Source organism: Sceloporus undulatus, chromosome 5, assembly GCF_019175285.1.
Source record: "Sceloporus undulatus isolate JIND9_A2432 ecotype Alabama chromosome 5, SceUnd_v1.1, whole genome shotgun sequence".
Taxonomy (NCBI): Eukaryota; Metazoa; Chordata; class Lepidosauria; order Squamata; family Phrynosomatidae; genus Sceloporus; species Sceloporus undulatus.
This window is the reverse complement of record NC_056526.1, coordinates 41,631,102-41,657,577: the sequence shown is the minus strand read 5'-3', so window position 1 is coordinate 41,657,577 and position 26,476 is coordinate 41,631,102. Positions and strand designations below refer to the sequence as shown.

At 38.0% G+C, this 26,476-nt stretch overlaps 1 protein-coding gene across 6 annotated transcripts; it reads right to left on the bottom strand.

Moving 5' to 3' along the window:
• Window positions 1-35: 35 nt before the first annotated feature.
• On the bottom strand, window positions 36-26,476 carry AGBL3 (AGBL carboxypeptidase 3). 6 transcript variants are annotated; one of them, XM_042469565.1, is made up of 15 exons: window positions 26,349-26,476; window positions 24,162-24,266; window positions 23,497-23,557; window positions 21,992-22,174; window positions 17,055-17,162; window positions 14,589-14,736; window positions 12,639-13,421; window positions 11,705-11,870; window positions 9,709-9,835; window positions 9,000-9,100; window positions 8,789-8,877; window positions 8,341-8,389; window positions 6,776-6,874; window positions 585-656; window positions 36-185 (listed from the first exon to the last, which is right to left on the bottom strand). In XM_042469565.1, exons 2-15 carry the CDS (start codon window positions 24,225-24,227, stop codon window positions 54-56), a joined length of 2,184 nt encoding a protein of 727 aa, XP_042325499.1. In that variant the 5' UTR covers window positions 24,228-24,266; window positions 26,349-26,476; the 3' UTR covers window positions 36-53. The 6 variants fall into 6 exon arrangements, with proteins under 6 accessions (XP_042325499.1, XP_042325500.1, XP_042325501.1 ...); XM_042469566.1 differs by lacking the exon at window positions 26,349-26,476 and adding an exon at window positions 24,631-25,694; XM_042469567.1 differs by lacking the exon at window positions 26,349-26,476 and having other exon boundaries at window positions 585-653; window positions 24,162-25,694.

The window sequence follows — 26,476 nt, the reverse complement described above, 5'->3', positions numbered from 1 at the left end:
CCATGAAAGCCTTCGACTTCACATTCTCTGATAACGTTTCAAAATGTATACTTTTAGTAAGCCATCCAAACCTTTTTATCATTGGGGGTTCTGCAGAAAAGGTCTAGATTCTGTTTGGAAACTGCATACTTTTCTCTTTGCATGTTTTGTAACTCCCTCAGTTTTAATCTCTGAAAAACCTGGGTCTGTGGAGGAAGGGAAATGTATAACACTGCTTACATGGTCAAAATGAAAGCTGTACCAATACTAAGGCTAAGGTAAAAAATAATGACATAAAAATATCAGTTCTAAATCTAATAATAAATACTAGATGTACATCTCTACTGCATCCAAGTATGCATAAAATCATTTTAGTGAGTCTTAAATTGTGATGCAGATGTGTAGTGTGATCCATATTTAGGAATTTTAGAATAGCATCCAAAAGCAGATATTTGAAGTACATTTGTATGGCTATACTGGAAGGGACACAGAGTTAATTTACATAAACAAGAGATTTGACTAAGCAGTGTTTCCTACAGAATTAAATTCTGATTATGCCAGAGCTAACAGATCTCTACAAACAAGAATATAATAAGAATCCTCACATTTTTAAGTATGTGGTCTTGGCTCTTGGAAATTCTGTGAAAAGAGTCTTCTGATTTCTTCACTTCACTCTGCTTGGGATGAAAAGGACTGTTTTAATTTTAAAACAGCAGTTAAGATAGATTTAAAGTAATAGATTTTAGTTGTAGATTTAAGATTGATTCTCTCATAGTTAAGAGGGAATAAAAGTTTAAAAATTAACTCAACCTATTGCTATAGAACCCTCAAGATCTACCATATATACTCATCTATAAATCTAAAAATGTATGCCCCCAAATTGACCCCCAATCCCAGGTTAACTTATTTACGGGTCACTATGGTAATGTGATGGCAGCTCTTTCAGATTACCCCATGTGGTAAGAAGATAGTTTCTTTTCTCGTGCACCAAGCAGAAAGAGTCCTGGGTGATTAATTGCATTTAAACAAACAGAGACCCTTTCCTACTGGAGCTGGCCGTGGCTGTCTGGGTGAAGGCTGAAACCAAAGTTGAAACAAAAAGCCTCAGTTAGAGTCTCTCTTGCTGTAGAGTCTCTCTTGCTATACAGCTATATGCTGTTCATACACAAACTGATGGAGCCTCCAAGTTTTACCCTCGACTTATCCAAGGGCCATGGCAAAATCCATAATTTTGGCCCCAAAACCTGATCTCAACTTATACATAACATTGACTTATACAGTAGGCCCTTCTTATACACGGATTTTTTATACATGGATTTAAGCATACACGGTTTGAAAATGTTACAAAAAAGTATAAATTTACCTTGATTTTCCATTTTTTATAAGGGACACCATTTTGCTATGTCATTATATGCAATGGGACTTGAGCATACACGGATTTTGTTATACACGGGAGATCTTGGAACCAAATCCCAGCGTATAACAAGGGTCCACTGTAGTTGAGTATATATGGTACCTCCTCCTTCAATATCTATTTTTAAAAAATAATTTAAGGATTTTGAAATACATTAAGAATTACATAGATTCAGTTGAATAAAAAGAAAAAAAGAAGAAAGAAGAAAAGAGAAAGGAAAAGGAAAAAAAGAGCCTGTCAATCTTTGTTTTGGCACTTATACTTCTGTGTACCTTTCTCTCTCCAAAGCTACAACAGAGTCACTTCTTTCAATAGCCTATTCTTTAGGTTATCAAAACCAAAGGTAACCAATTCATTTTCTTTCTTTGCCAAAAGCCTATAAGAGGTCTCCAGTCTTTGAGAAGTGTCACTAATGACTTTTCCCTAATCAAACCAGATAATTTGTCAATTTCTGCTAAATCACTCAGTTTTAACAACCATTCCTCCAAAGTAGGCAATGTTGAATTCTTCCATCTTTGCACATACATCAGTCTTACTGGCATGGTCATATACTAAAGTAATCTTCCATGGCGCTTGTCCAATTATGCCGCCATCAATCCCAAAATAAAATGTTCCAGTTTTAATTGAATATTAATTTTTAAAATCTCTGCATCAATGTTTGTATTTGAATCTACTTTGTTTATTAAATTATAAATTTTATTCAACAACTACTACAACAAAAACATAAATACACAAACAGCCAAAACAAACAATAAGACATGCACAAACAACATTCCCTCCCTCTCTTCTCCCTCTCCCTTAAAAACAAACAAACAAACAAACAAACAAAAGACTTCCTGTCTATTCTCTAATTAGTACCTAAATAATATTATCTGTAGTTAAATACCACTTATACATAATTGTATAAAAGTTTTCTTTAAGGTTATAAGAACACATACATTATAATCTCTTATTCCAAATATCTTCCCATTGTTTTGTCCCAAATTTACTGCCCATCTTACCATACATTGCTTAATTTGTTGTTCCTCAGTACTAAATCTTAACATTTTGTTAAGCGGACAATTACTGTCACAGCACAATAATTTTTCAAATTTGATATTTCTCTTTCATATTGGTATTTTTTTTTAAATCCTCCTTTATTTTTTTCACTTAATTGGTAGTATCTTAACCATTGAATATTAATTCCTTATTTCTCCAGTTCTTGTCTTTCTTTAATTTTCCATACTCCTGATGTTTTCCCCCAATATATCACTCAACTGTTGTTCTTAACTCCTGTTTACAAAAAGCCTCTTGTGGTCATAAGGAATTTAAGGAATAGTACTTTTGCCATATTTTTATTAAAGATTTTCTTATTATATGATTTTTGAATTCTGCATTTATTTTCACATTCCCTTACCACATATAGCATAATAATAATAATAATAATAATAATAATAATAATTTAAAAATCTTTTTTTCACTTCTATCACACATGGTAAAACATCTCTTCATGTTGTTCACATTTTCAACATGAATTAGATACCCTTTTATATACTTTAGACAATTTCTCTGATGTTGTATGATACATCCTTTTATTAAAATTATCTGTAAGATCATAACATAATGTAAATTTCAACCCCTTTAGCCACATATTTTCCCACTGATCCATTTGTATATTATAACAAAAATTCTTAGTCCATTTTATCATAACTTGTTCTTCTTCCATTTCAAATTTCAACAAATGTTTATACATTTTAGCAAGTTCATGTTAGTCATTTGTATATAATTGTTGGAGAATAAGCCAGAAGTAAAAATGTCCAGATGTGGGGAAGGGTGACAAAGGTAACAATGGTTAACTCTGCAGCTTGGTAACCAAGTAATTGGATTCAGCTGGATCAAGACATGTGTCTGCAAGGTCATCATGTGTTGGAAAGCACTACAAAGTGTTGCAAAACTACTGTAAACATGCAGCATCTTGCTGGGGGACAAGAAAGAAGGCGACACAGCAGGAAGAGCAGGACTTAGTGCGCCGCATGGCACGAGTGTATATAAGGGACAAGCCTCAGAAGACAGTGTGGGTTGATGGTTGGTGGTGGGTGGATGTATAGTGAAAGTAGCTTTGTATTCTGTAAATATAGCAACTGAAGAATTAAAGAGCCTCTTTGAAGAGACATCTGTTTGAGTCTGCTTTATCAGCTTCAAGAAGAACGGAGGAGATTCCTGAACAGCCACACGTTATTGATGGCTATCCTGGTGTAAAGCTTCAGTGTGAACCTACGCAGGCTGAGCAAACAATGCTATAATGTGCACTTCAATTCTGACTTTAGTTCAAACCATGATTTTTATTTTGCCCAATCATAAATCTTTTGATAAATGACAGTAAGAAAACCATTTAAAACATTTCCCTTCTCTAGTAACTGCTCTCTTGTATTTAGATTTCCCTTGAAAATCTCCTAAGAGGTCTTAATATGTTAGTCCATCTTTCATTATTTATTGCTTCTTTTGTATAAAACATTTCTTGTATAGATGTTTCATAAAAGATTTGGGCACAGCCGGGCTTATATCTATTCCACATTCTCAACAAGGAATGGTTCACAAAATGATTTTTAAAATCTACGTTAACTTTATTGTACCATAACTATCCATGTAATCCAAACTCCAGGTAATGCCCTTCCAGCAATAATAGTTTTTTATTTCTCAACAACACCCATTCTTTTATTCAAACAAAACAGCAGGCTGTAAAATACAATTTAAAATCAATAAACCGATCCTCCACTCTCCTTTGCACCTGTAATATTATATGAATTTGTGTTGCGCCCCACCCTCCATAAACGTGGAATACGCCATAGCTTAAATGGTGCATCCGTTGTCAAAACAAGTATTGTCTGAAAAAGAAACATCATTCTAGGCAAAATACTCATTTTTATATTCAGAAATCCAGTGATAGATTTAGTTTGTCTCCCATCTTAACATGTCCTTCTTAATTTCATTCCAGGTCTTACATACACTTTTGAAATAACATACAATTATATCCATCATAGCAATACCTAATATTAACTTTCTTCTCAGTTTTAATAAAAGCATTTTATATCCATCAGTTCAACTTGATCTTCTATATTCTATTTTTGTGTTAACATCATTCTCTTTTGAGATTATTAATATTAAAGCCTGCCAACCACAACCAAAAGCTTTTTAATTTTTCAATTGACACTTCCAAAGAATTTCCAAATGTATCACCAAATAATCTGCAAATGCCTTTATACACTTACTTTTAAATCTTTCTTCCCATATATCTTTCATCTTATATCTCTATCAGTACTGTACTTAAAAAACCAAAAAAACAAAAGTGGAAGAAAAATGGGTATCCTTGTTTATTTTTCCTTTTTGAATCTAATCAGGTTTTGTTAATTCTCCATTAACAATTATTTGTGCTTTTTCTGAGGTATAGAATCGATGCAACCCTTTTAATAAAATTATTGGCAAAGTTCATATCTTCCTAGAATTATAAACAAGAAAATCCAATTCAAGCTGTGAAAGCCTTTTCTGCAGGTAGAAAATTAATGCTTTTTTTTTGCTTCAAACTAATGTCTTATGAATAATTTTCATTTCCCTCCTTCTTGTTAAAAGAAGGCAACTCACTGAGGTTTTACAGCCAATTGAAAGATCTCTCTTCAACTGTAAATTAGGTAGCTAAGAGTAATTAACAAAGTGACAATTTGGCAGGTCTAGGTCCATTAAAAGACTTGCTTAAGTAGTTTCGGCATGGTTTTAATTCTGACCCCCTCCCTCTACCTTCTCATGACTGCTAAGAATTCTACCGTCTTTTTACGAGGAGCAGTGTTTCAGAGCATGTGTGCATGATCTCATATTCTCTCTTTCTCCAGAGAGAATTGCATTGACTGACTGCCTTTTAGCCAGCTATTTTGCTGCCTAAGCTCTCATTGCTGTGGAGCTCATGCAGCAACATCAAACCGCCATCACCTGGAGTCCCCTCTTCCATTTCTAACTGAACAGAAGAAGAAATCTCTCCTGATATAACCTTTCTAGAGGTTTAGGTCCTGCAATATCAGGGATATGTCCCAAATTTACATACAGTTTGTCTGATTCAGCCATAAAAGAATAAAACTGGAGAAAAAATTGAGGTGCCTAAGCCTGAGGCCCATGGCTGGACATTTTCTTGGCATTGAAATTTTCTCCAGTTTATGCTAAAATAATGTTCAAAACCTTCTCAAAGCATGTAACATATTGTTTATTGTTCTAGTTTCTTGCCAATGTTATATGTAATATAACAAGATAACTGTTACATGGATTTGTAATTGGTTGACTGGCTGAAGCCAAAGGGTGCTCAGCAATGGCTCCTTTTCATCCTGGAGAGAAGTGACCAGTGGGATCCCACAGGGCTCTGTCCTGGAGCCAGTGTTATTCAACATCTTTATCAATAACTTGGATGACAAAACTGGGGGCATACTCATCAAAATTGCAGATGACACCAAATTAGGAGGAATAGCTAATACTCCAGAGGACAGGATCAAAATTCACAACGGCCTGAATAGACTAGAAAGCTGGGCCAAAGCTAACAAAATGACATTCAACACGGAGAAATGTAAGGTACTGCACTTAAGATGGAAAAATGAAATGCACAGATAATAAGATGGGGGACACCTGGCTGAATGAGACTACATGTGAAAGGGATCTTGGAGTCCAAGTAGACCACAAGTTGAACATGAGTGAACAGTGCAATGCAGCAGCTAAAAAGGCCAATGCAATTTTAGGCTGCATCAATAAAAGTATAATGTCTAGATCAAGGGAAGTAATAGTGCCACTGTATTCTGCTTTGGTCAGGCCCCACTTGGAATATTGTGTCCAGTTCTGGGCACAACAATTCAAAAAAGGACATTGAGAAACTGGCGCATGTCCAAAGGAGGGCGACTAAAACGGTCTGGAAACCATGTCCTATGAGGAACGACTTAGGGAGCTGGGGACGTTTAGCCTGGAGAAAAGAAGGTTAAGAGGTGATAGCACTGTTTAAATATTTGAAGGGATGTCATATTGAGGAGGGAGCGAACTTGTTTTCTGCTGCTCCAGAGACTAGAACCCAGAGCAATGGATGCAAGCTGCAGGAAAAGAGATCGACCTCAACATTAGGAGGAATGTCCTGACAATGAGGGCTGTTCGGCAGTGGAACACACTCCCTCGGAGTGTAGTGGAGTCTCCTTCTTTGGAGGTCTTTAAGCAGAGGCCGGAGGGCCATCTGTTGGGGATGCTTTGATTGAGATTTCCTGCATGGTAGGGGGTTGGACTGGATGGCCCTTGTGGTTTCTTACAACTCTACGATTCTATGATTCTAATGTAGAAATACTAATCAGTTTAATTAATATCAAATACAGAAAAATTATAATCTACCATTGGTTCATGGGACTGTTTAGGCATTCTTCTTGCAGATGATTCAAGAAAGGAAGTCCTTTGCTTCTTTGTTTTCAGACACTTCTTTTTTAGCTTTGCCTAGTAAGAAAAAAAGGCTACTAAGAACTCAGAGCTAGATTTAATAGCTATCAATTCTGTAATTTTTTAATTACAAATATCAATTCTGTAATTTTTATTTAAGGCTTTTAAGAACTTTTTCTGTATCTCAATAACTGAAAAATATTTATGGACAGAACAATTTCCCCCCCAAGAAATATAGAACTGTTGCAAAAAGAGTACCTATGGCCCGCTACATACCGCCAATAAGTGGCGTACCAGGGCTGACACTAGGGTTAGGGACCGTGAGCCAACCGCACTGTCCCTAACCCTAGTATGGACGGATAGCGTAACAATGGCGGTGCTCTGTGTATATGGGTGCCACCATTATAACGTAAGCACCGTGTGGCGTCTGCACGTTGCTGCATGGCACTTATGTAACAAGTGCATGCCGCCCTTGTGGCTTTAAAAGAACCTGCTTTACTTGGGTTCTTTTTCCTCCGCAGGGAAGCTGTGCGATTTGGCGGCGGTGGCTTGCCTCTGGAGGAAAAATAGGCGCCTGTAGGCCACTGTTTTTTAGCGGTCTGTACTGAGCCTTTATCTCCACATATCATATTTCTCATTTCCCTCAATACCATCTCATGCAACATATCCTATATCCATGACCCCATCTTTCTCCATATCATTAACTTACTGCTGGCTAGAGGCAGAAACCCACATTGTAATGATGCTGGCATGGTAAATTATACTAGATTGTACAGATAAGGAGAAGGGGCTAATTCTTATAACACTTTCTTTCTTTCTAAAACTTAAAGTGAATTTTCTCTATATTTTATTTACAATTAGACATTAATAACCAGTCGAACCCTTTCTTGAGACATTGAGAAACTGGAGTGTATCCAAATGAGAGAGACTAAAATGGTGAAAGGTCTTGAAACCATGCCCTATGAGGAATGCCTTAGGCAGCAGGGGATGTTTAGTCTGGAGAAGAGCAGGTTAAGAGGTGATATGATAGCCATGTTTAAATACTATTGAGGAGGGAACAAGCTTGTTTTCTGCTGCTTCAGAGAACAGGACTCAGAACAAAGGATGCAAACTGCAGGAAAAGAGATTCCACCTCAACATTAGGAGAAATTTCCTGACAGTAAGGGCTGGTCGACAGTGGAACACACTTCCTCGGAGAGTGGTGGAGTCTCCTTCCTTGCAGGTCTTTAAACAGAGGCTGGATGGCCACCTGTTGGGTAGGCTTTGATTGAGAGTTCCTGCATGGCAGAATGGGATTGGACTGGATGGCCCTTGTGGTCTCTTCCAACTCTATGATTCTATAATTCTGCACCAAAACTAAAACACATCAATGTATGCCTCAGACACCAGTACTGATTAGTAAGAAACTGCTCTCCAGCAGTATACTGTAATGTTTATGTCCACACTAAGGGGTGACTAAATTAATTTCAGGTAAGTGAAAAAAAACTAAGAAGTTCAACCCTTAATGAAAAATTTTAACATACCTGGGAGTCTACTTTAATAGCAGTTTCATTGTAATCTGAGCTATCTGAGCTGCAAAAGAAAAAAAAAGTTTTTATGTGCAAGGTTGTGGATTCAATAATGTTAATGAAGATTCATTAAGTGAGAGCCAGCATGGTGTAGTGTTTTGAACATTAGACTACCCACTGGGTGATCTTGGACAAGTCACATTTTGCCAGCCTCAGAAAGAAGGCCATGGCAACCCCCCATCCCCCACTCCAATGAACAAATCTTGCCCAGAAAATCATGTGATAGGTTCACGTTAGGGTAGCTATAAGTCAGAAAAAATTGAAGACACACAACAATGAAGATTCACCTGCACACTATATAAATTATATATTCAGATAACATCTGAAAGACATGGCAAAGCTACTGATCCCTCCATTCAATAATAATTTAGAAATGTAAGCATATAAGAACAGCTCAATTTACCTGGAATCTTTGTCTACTGTGTCATTGAGAGAAGCAATATGATCATCCCGTTTCACCATTTCTTCCAGTTCCTTCAGGCATTCATTATACTGGGGAGATCACACACTTAATTAAAAGTAAATTTCAGTGCATCACTCCTTCTATGTAAAAAAATAATCCCTTTGTCTTTATTGCTAGTGTTCTATATGAAAGAAATGTTTCTTTGCATTACCTTGTCTTTCTTTTGATTACAGAAGTCCAACAGTGAATCACAGAAATGGTAACCTATGGATTCCAGATCCTTAGTACTGAAGTGGGTACCATGTCTATTACCTAGAACATGAAGGGGGAACCCTCACTAATCAAAAAAATACCTTTCTCACATAGTTTCAACAATAATTTTATCTACTGTAGTGTGACTTGGAAATCTGAATTCTCACTGCTGTCCCACAAACATATAATACAATCTCCTGCCCCAGCAATGTATTCTACACTTTTTCCTACATGTTTGTTGAATGTGCCTTCTCTCAGACTATCAGAAAAAGGCCCCTTTTCTGGCTAAAGTCTACTTTCAGTTTGCACTGACAGGAGAAACTGGGCCTGTTTCAACCTAATAGGCTCAAAAACACTATACACGCACGCACACACACACACACACGTGTGTGTGTGTATCTATATCAGTTTACGTATGATGGCTTGTCTCAAGGGAGTCTGAGACCCGTAATATACTGCTTGAAATTTTCTATTACTTATAGTTACTCCCTGTCCTGTTCTCACAAAAGTACAATTCCCAAAGAATAGGAAGTGCAAATTAAGCCAGTCTATTGTGTAAATAAGTCCTATGTAAACACAGTAGCTTTTCTGACTGTCTTAACTGCAAAACAGAAGACTTTGCTACGTATCTCGGTAATAGTTCTGAAATAATACTATATTTGCCTTACCCAGTTTAGATCCGCAAAAAGTAACTTCCAAGGTATAGCTGTTGCTGATTCCCATCTTCCACATAACTACTCGGCCTGTTCCTTCTTTGCCTTTTTGTATTTTGAAACTGCAGTCTGGAAATGAGAACTTAGAGAAAAAGAAATGGAATCAGTGTTAATGAATCGCCCTGTTTTCTATCAATGAGACAAGCAGCTGTGATTGAAAATAGTTTCCTTATGTCATGTTCTGTGATTGTAGTTTCATGTACTTGTGATGTGGCATATGATTCTGTGCATTTCCCTTTGCCACATCAGAAGTGGTCACTGATGCAGTGGGTGAAGCAAATAAATGACATGACATTTTACCACTATGGCATCTTCATCTTCTTCATCATCATCATCATCTTCTTCTTCATCATCATCATCATCAAAATATTTATATCCCACTATATCCCCACTATAATGTAGTGATATGCCTATTATAAACTCACAAAAATTAAGATATACATTGTATTACCATTAGCAGTAAAAATCATGGTTGTTCATGCTTTTTTTGTCCCTCCAGCATTAAAAACAAATATATACAGTATACCCTATATGGAAAGTCTGTGCATTCTAAAATCATTATGCTATTATTACAGCTTTAGAATCACATATGGAAATGTCTCAGAGCATCACGTATTTAAATTTCTGTTAATATATTTGTAACTGCACTTGCTCATATTAATACCTTTTTAATATACCCTTTTCTTTCCTGCATTCCCCTTCTTTTGCTGTTTCCCTTTCTCACTGTCAAAATTTGGATTCTAAACTCTGAGAAAGGAATTTGTATTTTGATCAGTCTCTGTAAATGCCTATGTGAGGTACTAACTATTTTAAGAGTAAGCTTTTGTGATTTACATATTTCAATGAAGACATCAATTAGACATGTTTTTTTTAAACAGTTACTGTAATATTCAGAGGCATTACATCCTGTGGTGAGGTGACCTTCCCCTGGTTGACACTGCTGCTGGGGTGGAGGTGGTTCAGTGGCCTCTGAAGGGAAGGAACTGCCCGCTGCCAGAGATGGCAGCTGCTGAGAAGGGTGGTTCTGTGGCCTCCAAGGGATCTTTAGAGCCTGGTGCAGCTGCTCAAGAGAGCAGCTGTGATGGATCCCAAACAAAAGGCAGCACCTGTCACAGCAGCACCCGCTGCTGTGGGGGACTGTGTGACAGTTCCAGGCAGTCATTTTGAGTCTTGCACTGCTGCTGGGCAAGTGAGAAAGGGATGCTATGCCCTTTCGTGCTCACTCAACAGCTACGTCAGTCCCACTTGGTGTACCACACCACCAGATGTACACCCTCCCCCCCAGGTTGCAGTCCATACCCACCGCAACCTCCTGAGTGATACTACTGATAATATTGGGGATGCTGTGAGAAACAGATTCTAAAACCCCAAAGCATTACCTTCAAACATCTCAGAAACACATTTAATGCAGTATACAGAGAATGAGATGTTGTTATTCACCATGAATAGTCATGCTTTATATTTCGATAGGATACAACACAATGGATTACGGACTGCTCCTCTAACTGTTTAGAGCACAAACAATTTAGCATGTGAAAGAACATACACTCTTGCATGATAAACTACCTAAGAAACTTAAGGGGGGCATGTGCTTTTAAAGAGTGCTGTGAAGCAGATCTGCGATGTTTAACAGGTAACACAACATAGCTAACACTATTTTAAAGTATTTAACCTGAAGGGGTAACATGTTTTATCACTTAAACCGCTAAGATACTGATATACAGTGAGGGCTTGTTATCTGCAGGCTTGCCAATGGCAGCACATGCTATTAGAGACAACTGGACTTGAGGTCCTGCACTTTCTCGTATCCATGGAGGTGTCCAGAACAGATCACTTGCAGATTTAAAGGTCCGACTATACTAGGGCTGAAGGGCGGGGTATAAATACTGTAAAGAATAATAATAAAAAAGGAAATTCTAATATAACTATTAAAATGTATGGTTTGGTTTACTTTATCTGGGCAGTTTTTGCTCATAATAAAAGGAAAAATGCGCTGGTGTAAGCATGATCCTTCTTCTTGCTGATCTCTTTTTTCACAGCCATACATGAAGACATTCTCTTTCCTGCTATGACCATGAAGGTCACAATATAGGAGAACGCTGCGTTCTTCCATCATTCTGTAAAAAAGGAGAAATTTATATATGGATATTGAAACCAATCTATATGTAATATATAATGCCAAGCATGCATTTTTGGGTGTTATAATAGAATCTACATGACATCTTAGACCACATTTTGAGAGGACTACTGCTTTATGTCATGTAGCCATTAGAACAACCTTCAGTAGGGTAATGGTTAGCTTTGTCATTGTGAATATGACCTTTTCCAATGAATACTAGAGTTGAACTGAACTTGCAGTTAGAGTTTGAGTTATGATTCCTAGAATCCCCCACCCAGTATGTTGGCTGGGGAATTCTGGGGACTGCATTTCAAGATCTAATTTCCAATTCCAACTAGAGTAGACTCACCAAAGCCACTGCTAAACAGAATGTCAACACTTAACGTTAATCCTATTGATTCAACAGATCTATTCCATGTGGGACAAGCAACTGCATTTTGCTTCCAAAAGTAAATTTTCCATGTTTTGCATATGCGTCATGCCTTCCGTCCATCAAGATAATGTATATATGGAAGAAAAAAGCTTTTTCCATTGCAAATGACATTTGACAACATTTTTAGAAAATTAAACAAAATCAAAATTCATTAATCCCCGAACTAAGCTCAACAGAACAAGTTGAATACAAGTCATACGCTACTTAATAACAGCTAATAACACTGATGAATCTCTTATAGGGTGAAGTCAATTTGACTGGGAATAACAACAATAAATAATGCACAAAGAGTTGCTATACAAGCAGAGAAGAATGATGGTGTTACCTTTTTACCTTTTGATCATGGTGCGGGTGTACCATACAGAAGGGAAGGATTCCTTGAGATCTGATTTATAATTCCGATTTAAATCCCTGCCCGCTAAAGAACAGCGGTAATTGCCCACAATCACACCATCTGGATTCAACATTGGCACCACCTTAAAAATAAATGTGTCTCGGAGCAACTGGGCATTACTTGAATCTCCCAAAATGTAATCCAAAAAGCCTTTCATCATCCAGGAACTGTTAGTTTCACCTGGGTGCACCCTAGCCGTCAAAATAATGGCTGCTTTGCGTTTTTCCTCCTTGCAATCCTGCAAGGGGTTGGTGATGGTTAAGACATAGACTATATTTCTAGCCAAGGAATGACACAAAATGCGGATCTTGCAGAACTTCGACCGACTTGGGTCTCTTGCAATGTCTGACAGGTAGTCTTGCAATTTGCTGTATGTGTAAGGATAGCAGTGGGCAAAATAGCAGGTGTCCCTGTCATGTGGGAACTGGAATGTCCATGTCAGGGAAAAATACTGGCGTCCATCTTGGCTGAGATTGTTTTTGTAATATTTGATTTCATTTCCTGTCCTCTGCCAGCCCACCTTATGTATCTTCGCTTCTGTTTCTGAATACAGTAATGGACGCATCCCACGATTGTACAAGCTTGCTGGCTTGGTGAAGTTGACAATAGTGAAACGATAAGGCATTCCTGCTTGGGTGTTAGTGACCTGGAAGTAATACCACTGAGTGTGTCTTTTTGTGTAGAGATCAGTACGTAGTGTCAGCTCATACTCAAAATCACTACTGACAGGGGGGAAAGAGAAAAACATTTTTACTATAAATTATACAGTAAGACATTCAATATAATGATATGTTTTACTGATGGACTTTTCAGACAACATGAACCCTGCAGTTCCCTTCCAGCTCTGATTCTATTTTTGTGAATATTTTGTCTAAAGACCCTGTTGTCAATTAGTCATCTATCCCAACTTGTGTAGAACATGTTCAGTGACATATTTGCATGTGAGTTAACAGTAAGTGAGGAGACAATAGGCTTTTTGCTCTACAAGCCAGTCAAGCTACAGGTTGAGTATCACTTACCTGAAATGTGTGGGACAAGAAGTGTTCCTTATTTTGCTTTTTGGACTACCTGTATTTGCATGTACACAATGAGGCATAATGATGTATATTAGTCATCTATCCCAACTTGTGCAGAACATGTTCAGGGAGAGATGCAAGGATCTGTGAAATGGCAGGAGGCAGGGATTACCTGCCATTTCACAGATCCTTGCATCTCTCTCCAGCAGTATCTCTCTACAGCTTTACAAATACAGTACAAGTACATGCTATGCTACTCATGCTGTAGATCGAAAAAATTTGGATTTTGGAGTACTTTGGATTTAGGAATTCTGGATAAGGGATACTCAACCTGCATTTGTTTCTGCCTGGCTTATAAAGCATGTAAATAGACAGCTGTCAGTCACAATTAAAGAAATTGATCCCATGCTCAACTGCAAGACTACTGCAGAGGAATTTATAATATAGGTTGTACAATATAGGTTGTACAATGCTCTCAGGACTATCTTGCCAGAAACTATAGTTTTCTCTAATCTTTTATCAGCTTGGTTGGGATTGCAACATTATCAAAGCAGCGTATCATTCTTTTATCTTGAAAATATGCCTTGACTAAGAGAAAAAAAACCCCACATGTATGTATACCTGTGGCATTTAAATGTGTCCAATCTTTCAACTCAATTCAAATGAATAATTTAAAGATGCTTAATGTAATTCTACTTTGGAAAATAAGCAGTTCTGTGCCATTAACATTGCACTTTCCCAAAAGCATATATTGGCATTTGCACCATATTTTTTGTTTTCTAAACAATCATTAAAGCTTTCTTGCTAGAGAGGACCTGGACACAAAACAGCAACAATTTTTACAAAACAAAAAGAAACGGATGACCAACCTACATTTTGACCACCTTCTGCAGATTCCCACTTTCAAATCGTCCTTCAAAAATCAAAGTATTGTCCCAGTCTTCCCAGGATTGAGGAAGCACCTGTTTGGAAGGACAGGTCCCTCCTATTCGAGAATACACAAAGCTGGAATCTTTATTAGCTGGTGGGAACAGAAGAAATATTATTCAGCTGTTAATTATTTATTAGGAAAAAGTATTCTATAAAGAACACTGCACTTAGTTGTTAGACACATTCCTTTATGTAGGAAACACACATATTGTATTTTGAAAGTAATCATTCTAGATTAAATATTCTCAATCCTTAATTTCATGTACATGGCTAAAAATCTCAACAGAAATACCGAAAACAAATGCCGTGTTATGTACTTATCAGAGTAGTAGTAAACCCTACTGATTTTCTTATTTTAAAGATAATCCAGGGAATACAACGCTATCTATTTTCAGTATTCAAATTCTGTGCACTGACTACATGTGCAAGATCTGAAGCTACTTTAATAGTCTTTAGGGCAGCATGAAAGGTATATCTGATGGTGCATGATGGCTCCAAAATGCTTCTTTTAATAGCTGTATACTCCACTGAACAAAAAGCCAAAAAAAACCCAAACAAAACAAAATCCCATGATAGGTTCACTTTAGGGTCAACATAAGTCAGAAATGACTTGACGACACATGACAACAATATTACATTATAGGAAATGAAAGTGCATTGTAGGATCTTAGACTGCTCTTTTGGGATTAAGAAAGGCTGTTCTTTCTGTAGTGCCTTTCTGTCTGTCAGGAGGCAATGAATAAAGTTATAACCAAGCAATTCATAACCCTAAAATATTAAATTAAAAAATGAAGCTCCTAACAATAAATAACTAGTTTGTTCCACTCCAGAATCATATACATTCAGTAGCAAGGTGGAAAAGTCCAGTTCAAAGAGGTTAACACAGGGATTGCCACATTGACACATTGTCAATAGACAATCTGAACAGGGATAAGCTCATAGTGGAGTTCAAACCCTGAACAAACAGCTGGATTCTATCAGAAAGCAATAAGTTCAAACAACAGTGAATACTGAGGCCAGGCCAGGCAATGAAATTAAAGCAAGAGCGAGATGAAAATGCTAATAGCAATGGACTGATGTTAGAAAATAATTAGCAGGTGAAAACAGTACAACATTTTCAGAACAATGAAAGAGTTAATGGAAGTATTCTTCAATCCACACTTACTTTTTCCCTTTAGGATGATTCTCCCTCCCCCTTAATGTACCAAATCAAAGCAGAATCTTCCTGTTACTGAAATTATGGGCTGGGTTCCCTCCAACCCACTTCACTCCAGATCTTTCCTATGATTTGACAATAAATATTTACTCTTTGTACATGCCTTTACCCCAGCACTAAAAAAAGCTTTGCACTTTTTTTTAAAAAAAACCGGCCCAATACTAACAAGGTAACACACAGATAAACAATTGACAACCCCACCTAAAAAATAAAACAGATGACATTCCTCCCCCACCCAATGTATGGACTGACACCTGATATCAGCAGTTAATCTGCTGATATGCCTGTCTGTCATTACCATTCCAAAGATAGCAGAAATCCATGCTCATACATGCTAAATGCAATCAGGTTTCTACCAAAATGCACTTGTAATTGTATCTGAAGCCCCCCCCCCCGCAGTGTAAATCAAACATGGTAGGGGAAAACTGTTATTTGGAAGTGTGGTGTAGTGGCTTGTGTGTTGGACTAGGACACTGACAGACCAGGGTTTGAATCCCTGCTTGCCATGGAAATCCACAAGTCAAACTCTTTCAGCCTAAGAGGATGGCAAAGGCAACCCCCCTCTGAAAAAAATTCTGTCACCACTCCCCCCCTCCCATAATAGGTTTGCCTTGGGGTCACCATAAATCAGAGATGACTTGAAGGCACACAACAGCAACAACGGTGAATGAAATAAAACATCCAGAGTAACCCCTAAACAACAGCTGAAGAATTCATCATGGACTCTATTTTTGAATTAGGATATAAGCTATTTGTTTTATGTTTTGGAAATTTTAATAAATATTACAAGTTTAAAAAAGAATTAGATTTTTCATAAAATTTAGAAATGTGTTCTAAGTGTTACATAGTAGCTACTACTTGCCAATATCCATGAAACAATTTAATTGTACTCAATGATATTATAAAATTTGCATTTCTAACCATGATTCCATGAAGTTGGAAAAGAAAAAAGCCTTCTAAAATTTGATATTGTACTTTCTATATAATTTATTCTGCTACACTTAATATTATATGATGGAACACACTTAAAAATTTAGCTCATGGCCATTGTCATCTGAATCAATTTTCAGTTTCATACTACATTTCTGTATTACTTCTCATGAGATAATATTGTGCATTTTTTTAAAGTAAATAAAATTGTAAATAAAAATTAAAAATTATTGTGTTTAAGTAGGTGGCACTTTATAACAGACCTTCTTCTGCTAGATACACCACAGTACCCTCTCCAGGTTCTGAGAAAGGTGGCTCTGTCTCCAGGCCAGTTGGACAATATAGTGGCTCTGGATGAGGTGGATCCCACTCTGAGGGAGAAAAGAGAGAAGAAATTAATTTTTATGTACTGCAGCTAATACTAAATTTTCATACTTGTAAGGGCTTGGGAAACATGAAATTAGCTTTAAAATTATGGGCTAAAAACAGTAATGAAATTTTGACTTCAAAATCCTGCTATAACACAATTCTATACACATCTGCTTCAGAGTCCAGTGAGTTCTATAGAGCTTATTCCCTGATAATTGGGTATAGGACTGAAGTTTTAGCATTTCAAAGGGCTAAAGCTTTGTTCTTCTGCTTGGGAACTAATGGGAAAGCAATGTTTATTTATTTTAACAAATAGAGAATGTTCTTTTCCATCAGTCATGATCATGACGTTAAAGAGCTTTACCATTTCCTCCTTCAGAAAATCCTGATAAAAGCAGAAGAGATGGCAACCCTAAAAGGGAGCTAAAGGCAATACCGGGTTATAAAAAGAACCTTAAATATTTTTCTGTAGTTTTTCCGGACTATGTGGCTATGGAAAACCTATAGAAAACTATGGACACTGGACGTGAAAGCCTTTGACTTCACAATGTTAAATATTATTTGTACCCAAAATAAATTGAGTAATTTGTCCTCAATCATGTATATTATAATCTGTAGCAGACAGCCATAATGTTTACAATGTAGAAAAATGATTGGAAGGAACAATATATACAGGGCTCCTTCACTGCCAGATTGTACCCAGTTTATAAACTGAACTCTTTGGGAACAGACACTAATGTAGTAAAAATGACCAACCATGGTTCATGGTACATCAGGTGATTCTCCACTTATGCTCATATTACTTCTCCTAGGTGTTTGAAACTTAATTTTTCCCATGGTCTTAAGATGCTGTGTGATTTGCTGTATTGGTATGATGGATGTTTTTCATATGTTCATATAAGTGATATGTTTTTGTTATGTTATGCAGAGAAATAATTTTCTTGTTAGAAAATAAATTATTACTACTTTTTAAAATGCATCATCCATGCACATGATTGGTACCTTTACAAAAAGAGTGACTGGTATGTGGAGTTAGAAAACCAAGCACACATTTTGAAACTTTAGCTAATGTTATTAAACATGTAACTTATTCTTTTGTTTTCACTGCTATAGAATAATCAGTAACACAGCTGCGAGGGCCACTGAATTAAGAAATGAATTGTACAGTACTTCTCTTCATCTGTTAGAAGAAATTACTGGAGTAAGAACTGTGGTCTAATTTGTAATTTTATGAATGCCTCCAAATTTTTAAAGGATTTTTCCTAGATTTTTTTTTAAATGATAGAAGAATGCTTTACCAGAAGGGGTCAGCATAGGACCAGAGGCAAGGGAAGAATGTACACAGTAATCTTTGCTAAATTATAGCATCCACTGTGAAATTCCCTACTGAAATGAATGGAACTTCACCACAGCTGACAGGGTCTGATGGATTGTATACAAGATCTATTCCCATGAGAACAAATTAGGCTTTATTTCCCAGACCTTTCTGATAACATTCTAGTTATTGGCTGTCCCAAGACACTTTGTTGCTTGAGACAAATTCCAACTCTCCCACCCACCTTCTGGTGTTTGAAGCAGACTAAATTGGTAGTTGAATTTTTATTCAACTGTGCTAACAGACAGGATAGATCCTCAACTGCATTTCACAGAAGCAACCAACTTTGAGGATACGGTTCAAACCAACTGGGGCTGCATCTGCACTGCAGAAATAATCCAGTTTGACACCAGTTTAATTGCTGTGGTGCAGTGCTACGGAATTCCGGGAACTGTAGTCTGTTGTGGCACTAGAACTCTCTGACAGAGAAGGCTATATATCTCACAAAACTAAAACTGTGAGAATTCCATAGCATTGAGCCATGGCAGTTAAAATGGTGTCACACTGGATTATTTTGGCAGTCCAGATGCAGACTGGTGCACACATTTCAGTTAACAACCACCTCATTGCTTTTCCTAATCCTGCCTTCCAACCTTTGAGTGGGCTACCTCATTCTGCCTAATGACAGGATCAGTCCTGTGCCCTGTTATGGACTTAAGGTATTCCACATGAAACTTTAAAATGAGCGGCAGTTTTGACTGCTAATGTTGCTGACAATTTCAAGTTCAACTACTTTGGTTGTTTGAAAATGTATAATTACAGGTTATAGCTGGAATATGTGATGCTAAAATTTGGAAGCATGGTTTTCTGTTGGTTGCTAACTTATCTTTTAGGATATTTTAACCTATTGGTAAATAGAAGTTTTACCCTTCAGCTAGCCTATGGTTATAGCTTGTAAGAGCCAAGGTTATAAAAAATGCAGTTGAAATTAAGTTTGAAAATAACAAACAATTCACCCATGATTGAAGCTAGTAAATTTAATGAAAGTACATTCTGGAAATCCCTGCATATCACCGTTGTACTATATGTCTTTTCAAGGCTTTGAATCTCCACTAGTTACCACTATGTTGTTGTTGTGTGCCTTCAAGTCTTTTGGAGACCTTAAGGCAACACTATCATGGAATTTTCTGTGGCTGAGAGTGTGTGACTAGCACAAGGTCACCCAGTGGGTATCCATGGCTGAGTGCAGAATCAAACCCTGAACTCCAGACTCAGAACTCCAACCATGACACCACATTGCCTCTATATTAACATTTTAATTCACAAAACAGAACGTCTGTGAGAAATATATGTCTCACATATCCTGATGCGCTCATAAAAATAACCCCTGGTATTTTGTTGCAAACCCAAGAGGAACTTATGCAATACAACATTCAGTTAGTGACAAAACAGTTTCCTATCACACAGCTTTTGACCCTTCTTACAGTAGAACAGGAATAACAAAACATTCTAAGCCTATATTGACCACTTTTTAGATCCAGAGATGGATCTTAGGATACACTGCACTTTTCCCCCTTGAAAGATCATAAACTTCATACTCTGAAGAAGTCTCAGTTGGCTACTTCCCAGATCTGGCAATTTATTAATTTGGAAATTGCTAGAAAGACCCAGGCCTTCATCTTTTGTTCCAGCTTCCATCCTGAAAAAGTCAGTTCAGGCAAGAATATCAGCCCAATAAAATTTGATGTGATTGTGGATACAAATAATTCATTCAGACTGCTTGTAATTTCTTTTCTCCCTTTTAACACATTTTTGATCAGGGTTCTATATTGCACATAGAATTTTCATGGACAGAGGTTGCCCTTTGTAGACAAACACATTCAATATATTAAGGGTGAAAAGAATATTAACAGACAGAACTTACATTCACATCTCCCATTCCGCCTATACTGCCTACACAGGTGTTTTGCTTCTCATTTGCTAAACCCAAAACAGCCATTGCTGGCTGTTTGTACTAATGGTGTTATGCTGGCAACGTGGTACTCAGTGTAATGTTAAGTTGGTGTAACTATAGTGCTCTGCCAGTGTAGACCCATGGTGTGTTTCTGAGATGCAGTGGTTCAAGTGGGTATAATGATGACCCTAACTTCTTCCAACTAGGATGGGCTTATCGTGTATAAGTTGAGAAATTTAGGTCAAAAAATTGACCCAAAAGCCTAGGCCGACTTATACAAGGGTCAATACAGTAAGTCGTCCCGAGCCTCTTCCCAGCCAGGCTCCGTCTGTGGAGACGGTCTAGGTGGGAAGAGGCTGGGAAGAGCGAGTGATCATCTTTGCTGCCTCTTCCCAGCTGAGCTGCCTCCCCAGGGACAGTCCAGCTGCGAAGAGGCTGAGAAGGGCAAAAGGTTGTTCCCATAGCCACTCCCCAGCTGAACTGCTTCTGCGGGCAGTCCGGCTGGGAAGGGCGAGTGATCATCCCTACAGCCTCTCCCCAGCTTATCCTTGGGTCATATAAAAATCCATGCTTTTGGTCCCAAAAGTTGATCCTGACTTATACACGAGGCTAATTTACAGTCAAGCATATACAGGAATTAAGAATAATATTAATTCATTTACTGTTTCTTTAATGAATACAGTCAAATATTCAGGTTTAGCCTGGCACCAAGCTGAGTTCAGAGATACATTGTTGAATAATATCTGTAGGTGACCTATGCTGAGAAAATGACAACAGTGTTCAATTCTTTTTTTTTTTTTTAAATTCTACACATTGTTTGAGGACTAACTGCAAAAATGAGTGTCTATCAATTAGCTTTCATTTTAATTTCAATTACAAGCATGATCAGTTATTTTTAAGAGGAAAGCTGTAAGCTGATGCTCCTTCTGTTGTCATTCATTCGAAATTAAAATCAGCAGAACATGACTTTACTTTGAGGCAAAATTCCGATACGCTGTTAATCCTATGAACATTAAAGCACCATAAATAATTTTTCAAATTTATTTTGTTCAAATGCTGTGAACAAATAGGGAAAGGTGAGCTGCAGCCACTTCAGTCAAGACCGTATGGTTCCAAGGCCTCACCCTAAGCTCACTGATTTATTTCTTAAGTTATACAGTAATATCAGAGGCAGCCTTTCCTTTTAACAAGGTAACAGTCCGTGCTATTTCAAAAGCACTGTACTCAAATGTGACCTTCAAGATGTTGTTGTACTGCAACTCCCATCAGCCCTAGGCAGTGCAGCCAATGGTGAAAAAATGCTGGGACCTGCAATCCAACAACACTGGGAGGGTTACATTTTGTACATAGCAATACTGAGATTTTGTAAATTTGTTTAAATTTAATCAATGAAATAACTGATTCAAAGTTAATTGAATCAGTGGTGACCAATTGACTAAAATTTTATTGAAGTGGTGACAATAGAGATTTACTACAGGAATTAATAGAGCACTATTTTAAAAAACGGTTTCATATCTAGAAGTACATCTTCTAAATCAGGACAAAATTTTAAAGACATTTACCAATATGCTCAATTCTATCTCTGATAACTTCATACTGATTAGGCCAGCGTATTATATTCAGGTGTCCTGCTGGAGATAAGCCATATAAATCACGTGGCTCACGAAGCCGTGGCACCCACTTCCCTGAGTTATATTCCAACAAAATCTGTGTGGTCCGTGGGAAAAGTTGATCACAAAAAGAATCTATGACATAAGAAGGGAAAAAGACAGTGATCTCTATTGTCCTGGAGTTATATCACTCAAATTAAACAACACATTTGTTTGATACAGTTGAGAAGATCCAAGCCATCTGTCTACCTGATATGACTCCTGAACATGAAACCAGCATGGCAAACCTCAGAGAAGCAATAAAGTATCATAAACAAAGCAATGCCTAAAATTTGCTCTTCAAACCTTTGATTTTTTCCTTTGGTCAATCCTATGATTTCTTTATTTCTATGAAATTTTTTTGTCTTTCTAGGGTAGCTGTAGATAACTCTTGGAAAACAAAAGAAAGTGGGCTTGTGTTTTGGAGGCCAGGACTGATAGTTTGGCTGTAGTGTTTGAAGGCTTATGCGGATATTTTATTTTTTGGGGGGATGTGTGCTCTCCCCGAGTACATTCTCCAAGGGTGAGGCTTCTATTGATTCGTTTTTCAAATGTATGCCCAGGTATGTCGAAGAAAGCACTATCCATGCCAGAATGCTGGTATATTCCATAGAGCTGCATCTTGTGCCTTAAATGTAAGGTACTGCACTTAGGGTGGAAAAATGAAAAGCACAGATATAGGATGGGTGACACCTGGCTGAATGAGACTATGTGTGAAAGGGATCTGGGAGTCCAAGTAGACCATAAGCTGAACATAAGTCAACAGTGCAATGCGGCAGCTTAAAAGGCCAATGTGATTTTAGGCTGCATCAATAAAAGTAAAATGTCTAGATCAAGGGAAGTAATAGTGCCACTCTACTCTGCTTTGGTCAGGCCCCACCTGGAATATTGTGTCCAATTCTGAGCCACACAATTTAAAAAGGATGTTGAGAAACTGGAGCGTGTCCAAAGGAGGGCGACTAAAATGGTGAAGGGTCTGAAAACCATGTCCTATGAGGAATGACTTAGGGAGCTGGGGATGTTTAACCTGGAGAAGGCTAAGAGGTGATATGATAGCCCTGTTTAAATACTTGAAGGGATGTCATATTGAGGAGGGAGCGAACTTGTTTTCTGCTGCTCCAGAGACTAGAACCCGGAGCAATGGATGCAAGCTACCACCTCAACATTAAGAAAAACTTCCTGACAGTAAGGGCTGTTTGGCAGTGGAACACACTCCCTCGGACTGTAGTGGAGTCTCCTTCCTTGGAGGTCTTTAAGCAGAGGCTGGATGGCCATCTGTCGGGGATGCTTTGATCTGGATTTCCTGCATGGCAGAATGGGGTTGGACTGGATGGCCCTTGCGGTCTCTTCCAACTCTATGATTCTTATCCACAGTCATTTCATTTCATTATTATGATAAGGGGAAAAAATATTCAGACCTGTTAAAAATGCACATGGCTCAAGATCTTCTGTTAAAAATGGATTAAAGGGATCCTCATCCTAAAATACAGAATAAACAAATCAGAATGCAAATTCACTCCTATTTCTTGCAAAATAAAAATAATTAATATCTGAATTAAGCATTACCCATTTTGTAACAGTGACCACTGGTTTATAATACTGTAATGAAAGTATGTGCGTGCCTGTCTATCTGTGGATCTGTAGCTTCAAAATTATGCATCCTATGAGAGAGAACCTTAGGAATATGTACCTGAGCTTATTTGTTTAAAGGCATTAAATAATTTTAAATTAAATATTTATCAAATATGTTTTCTGGATTTTGGATGTTATTGTACTGTATAGCAGAAATTGTTAGACTGTGATGAAATAATGCCTGATGGGATATAGCATAACTAATTGCCACAAACACCTGAATTCTGTACATAGCTCAAAATTTCCCACTGACTTGCCTGATTAGGAAATATGGTAACTGCCCATGATAAAATGTCCTCTGTTATAAGTTTGGGAGGATTGGTTAGGCGAGGGTAATTGAGCTCAAAATTACTACTAATGTTCCTTAACAGTCATTGGCAAAGTCCATGCACAGCCCTCTTCTAGAGTACATGTCAGGCAAATATATAAACCTGAAGAAGAAGAAACATACCGAGTTGTAATCATCACTGGTTAATTGTTCTACATGCTGTTTGTCCTTATCTGGATCTTCGGACATAATCTTCTGAAACCAGGCCCTTTATTTTTCCTCCACAGACTGTGAAATACATAGACATGAATCATTTGAGCACTATATGCAGCCTCAATACAACTCTTACCACTGATCCCCTCTCTAGATATGGTCTTGAGTTGTCTGTGCCTGTTAGGTGTTCAGCAACAACACCTGGATAAAGCTAGTACGGTATTTAGAAAATTGTGTTATTATTAGCCTCAAAGGCAACACTGTCCAAATTTATCACTTAATTAAATTGTCTGTTTTTTTGGTAATTATTATTATCACCCCATAACTTTTTATCTGAACAATTCTTAAATGCCACTCCGACATCCTGAGTTTATTATATACTTTGGATACCATTTAATTATGGAGCAGTAAATTGTGCTATAATGTGATAGTTGCTCACTGTGGGGATGCAATGGAGTCCTACTGTATCAGTAATCAGCCTCTTGCATGATGATGGATTTAGGTTTTACTTCAGGGATGGGGATTATGCATCCCTCCAAATGTTGTTGGGCTCGTGGACCTGAAGTCAAATAGCACTGGAAGATGACAAGATTCTCCCACACCTGCTTTAGAAATAGAGAGTAATCCAGTGGAAACACACCAGATTACTCTTTCAGAGATGGAGTATTATAATGATGAACTGATACACTAAGGATCAACAAAAACATATTCAGGAAATTGCTCCTAGGTATGGTTTCATCCATGTACCTTACAATGTTGTTTATGAAACTACTATAAGCACTCACACAAAAGCCAAAAACATGTGCTATTCTATTTTTTATTACAACTGTTAGTATATTTACATCATGAGTTCCTCATTTTATTTTTCACTTCCATATGAAATTATTCAAAGTGGTTCTCACTCTCAAAGGAGGTCAGGTTTCAAGACTTCAGGTAAAGAGGAACATACATCTGTGCCAAGCTTTATGCTTTTTACTACAACATGAGCGAGAACCAGTTTGGTGTAGTGCTCTGAGTGCTGAACTACAAATCTGGAGATCAGGGTTTGATTCCCTCCCTGTTCTGCCATATAAACCCATTGGGTGACTTTAGACACATCACATACTCTCAGCCATAGAAAATACTATGATAGGATCGCTTTAGGGTTGTCATAAACCGCAAACAACTTGAAAGTGCAAAATGCCACAATGTGAGTAGTAAAGTTGTGTCAAACAGGATTCTTTAATAGCAACACTATTTACTTGTGGAGGCAGTTTGTTTCTCAGATTATGTGGTCACTATTACAGTACTGTATTTGTCTTCTTCATCGATCCAAACAAACTCAACCTAGGAGCTATTTAGAAAACTTGACATTTTGTGGTGCTGTCTTCACAGTCATCGTTGGGCAAGTCACACTCTCTCAGCCTCAGAGGATGACAGTGGCAAACCCACTCAGAAGAAACTTGCCAAGAAAAATCTATTGCCTTGTGTGTGCCTTCAAGTCATTTCCAATTTATAGTGACCCTAAGGCAAACCTATCCTGGGGTTTTCTTGGCACGATTCCTTCAGAGAGGGGGGGGGGGTTGCCATTGCCATCCCCTGAGGCTGAGAGAGTGTGACTCACCTAAGGTCACCCAATGGGTTTCATGGCCGAGGCGAGACTTGAACCCTGCTCTCCAGAGTCGTAGTCCAACTCTCAAACCACTCAATCAACCAGGTACGCAAAACAACAACTCGGGTCCAACACACACTTGCAAGAAGCAATCTAGTTTGAGACCGCTTTAACTGCCCTGGTTCAATGCTAGGAGATCCTGGGAACTGTAGTTCTGTTAGAGAGACACTGAGCCTTCTCTATTAGTGTCACAATAAACTACAATTTCCTCTAGGGCTGAGCCAGGGCAGTTAAAGCAGTGGATTATTTCTGCAACCAAAAAGGCTGCATCCACACTGGAGAAACAACCCCGGTTTGGCAGCGCTTTAAACTCTTTGGCTCAAGGCTATGGAATTCTGGGAGCTGGAGTTTGTTGTGGGGCCCAGAGCGGAGCTCTGCTCCGCTCTGGGCCCCACAACAAACTCCAACTCCCAGAATTCCATAGCCTTGAGCCAGGGCAGTTAAAGCGCTACTAAACCGGATTATTTCTCCAGTGTAGACGCAGCCTTTGGTCCTCCTGCCCTCACCTTCCCTCGTAGGAATAGGAGCGAGCTCTGCTTTCCCGGGTTGGGCGGGGGGAAAAAGGCCCTATTGTGAAGCCCGCATCGCTAGCCCTCAGCCCGGCCTCCCAGCCTCAAACCCGGCCAGGCCTCGG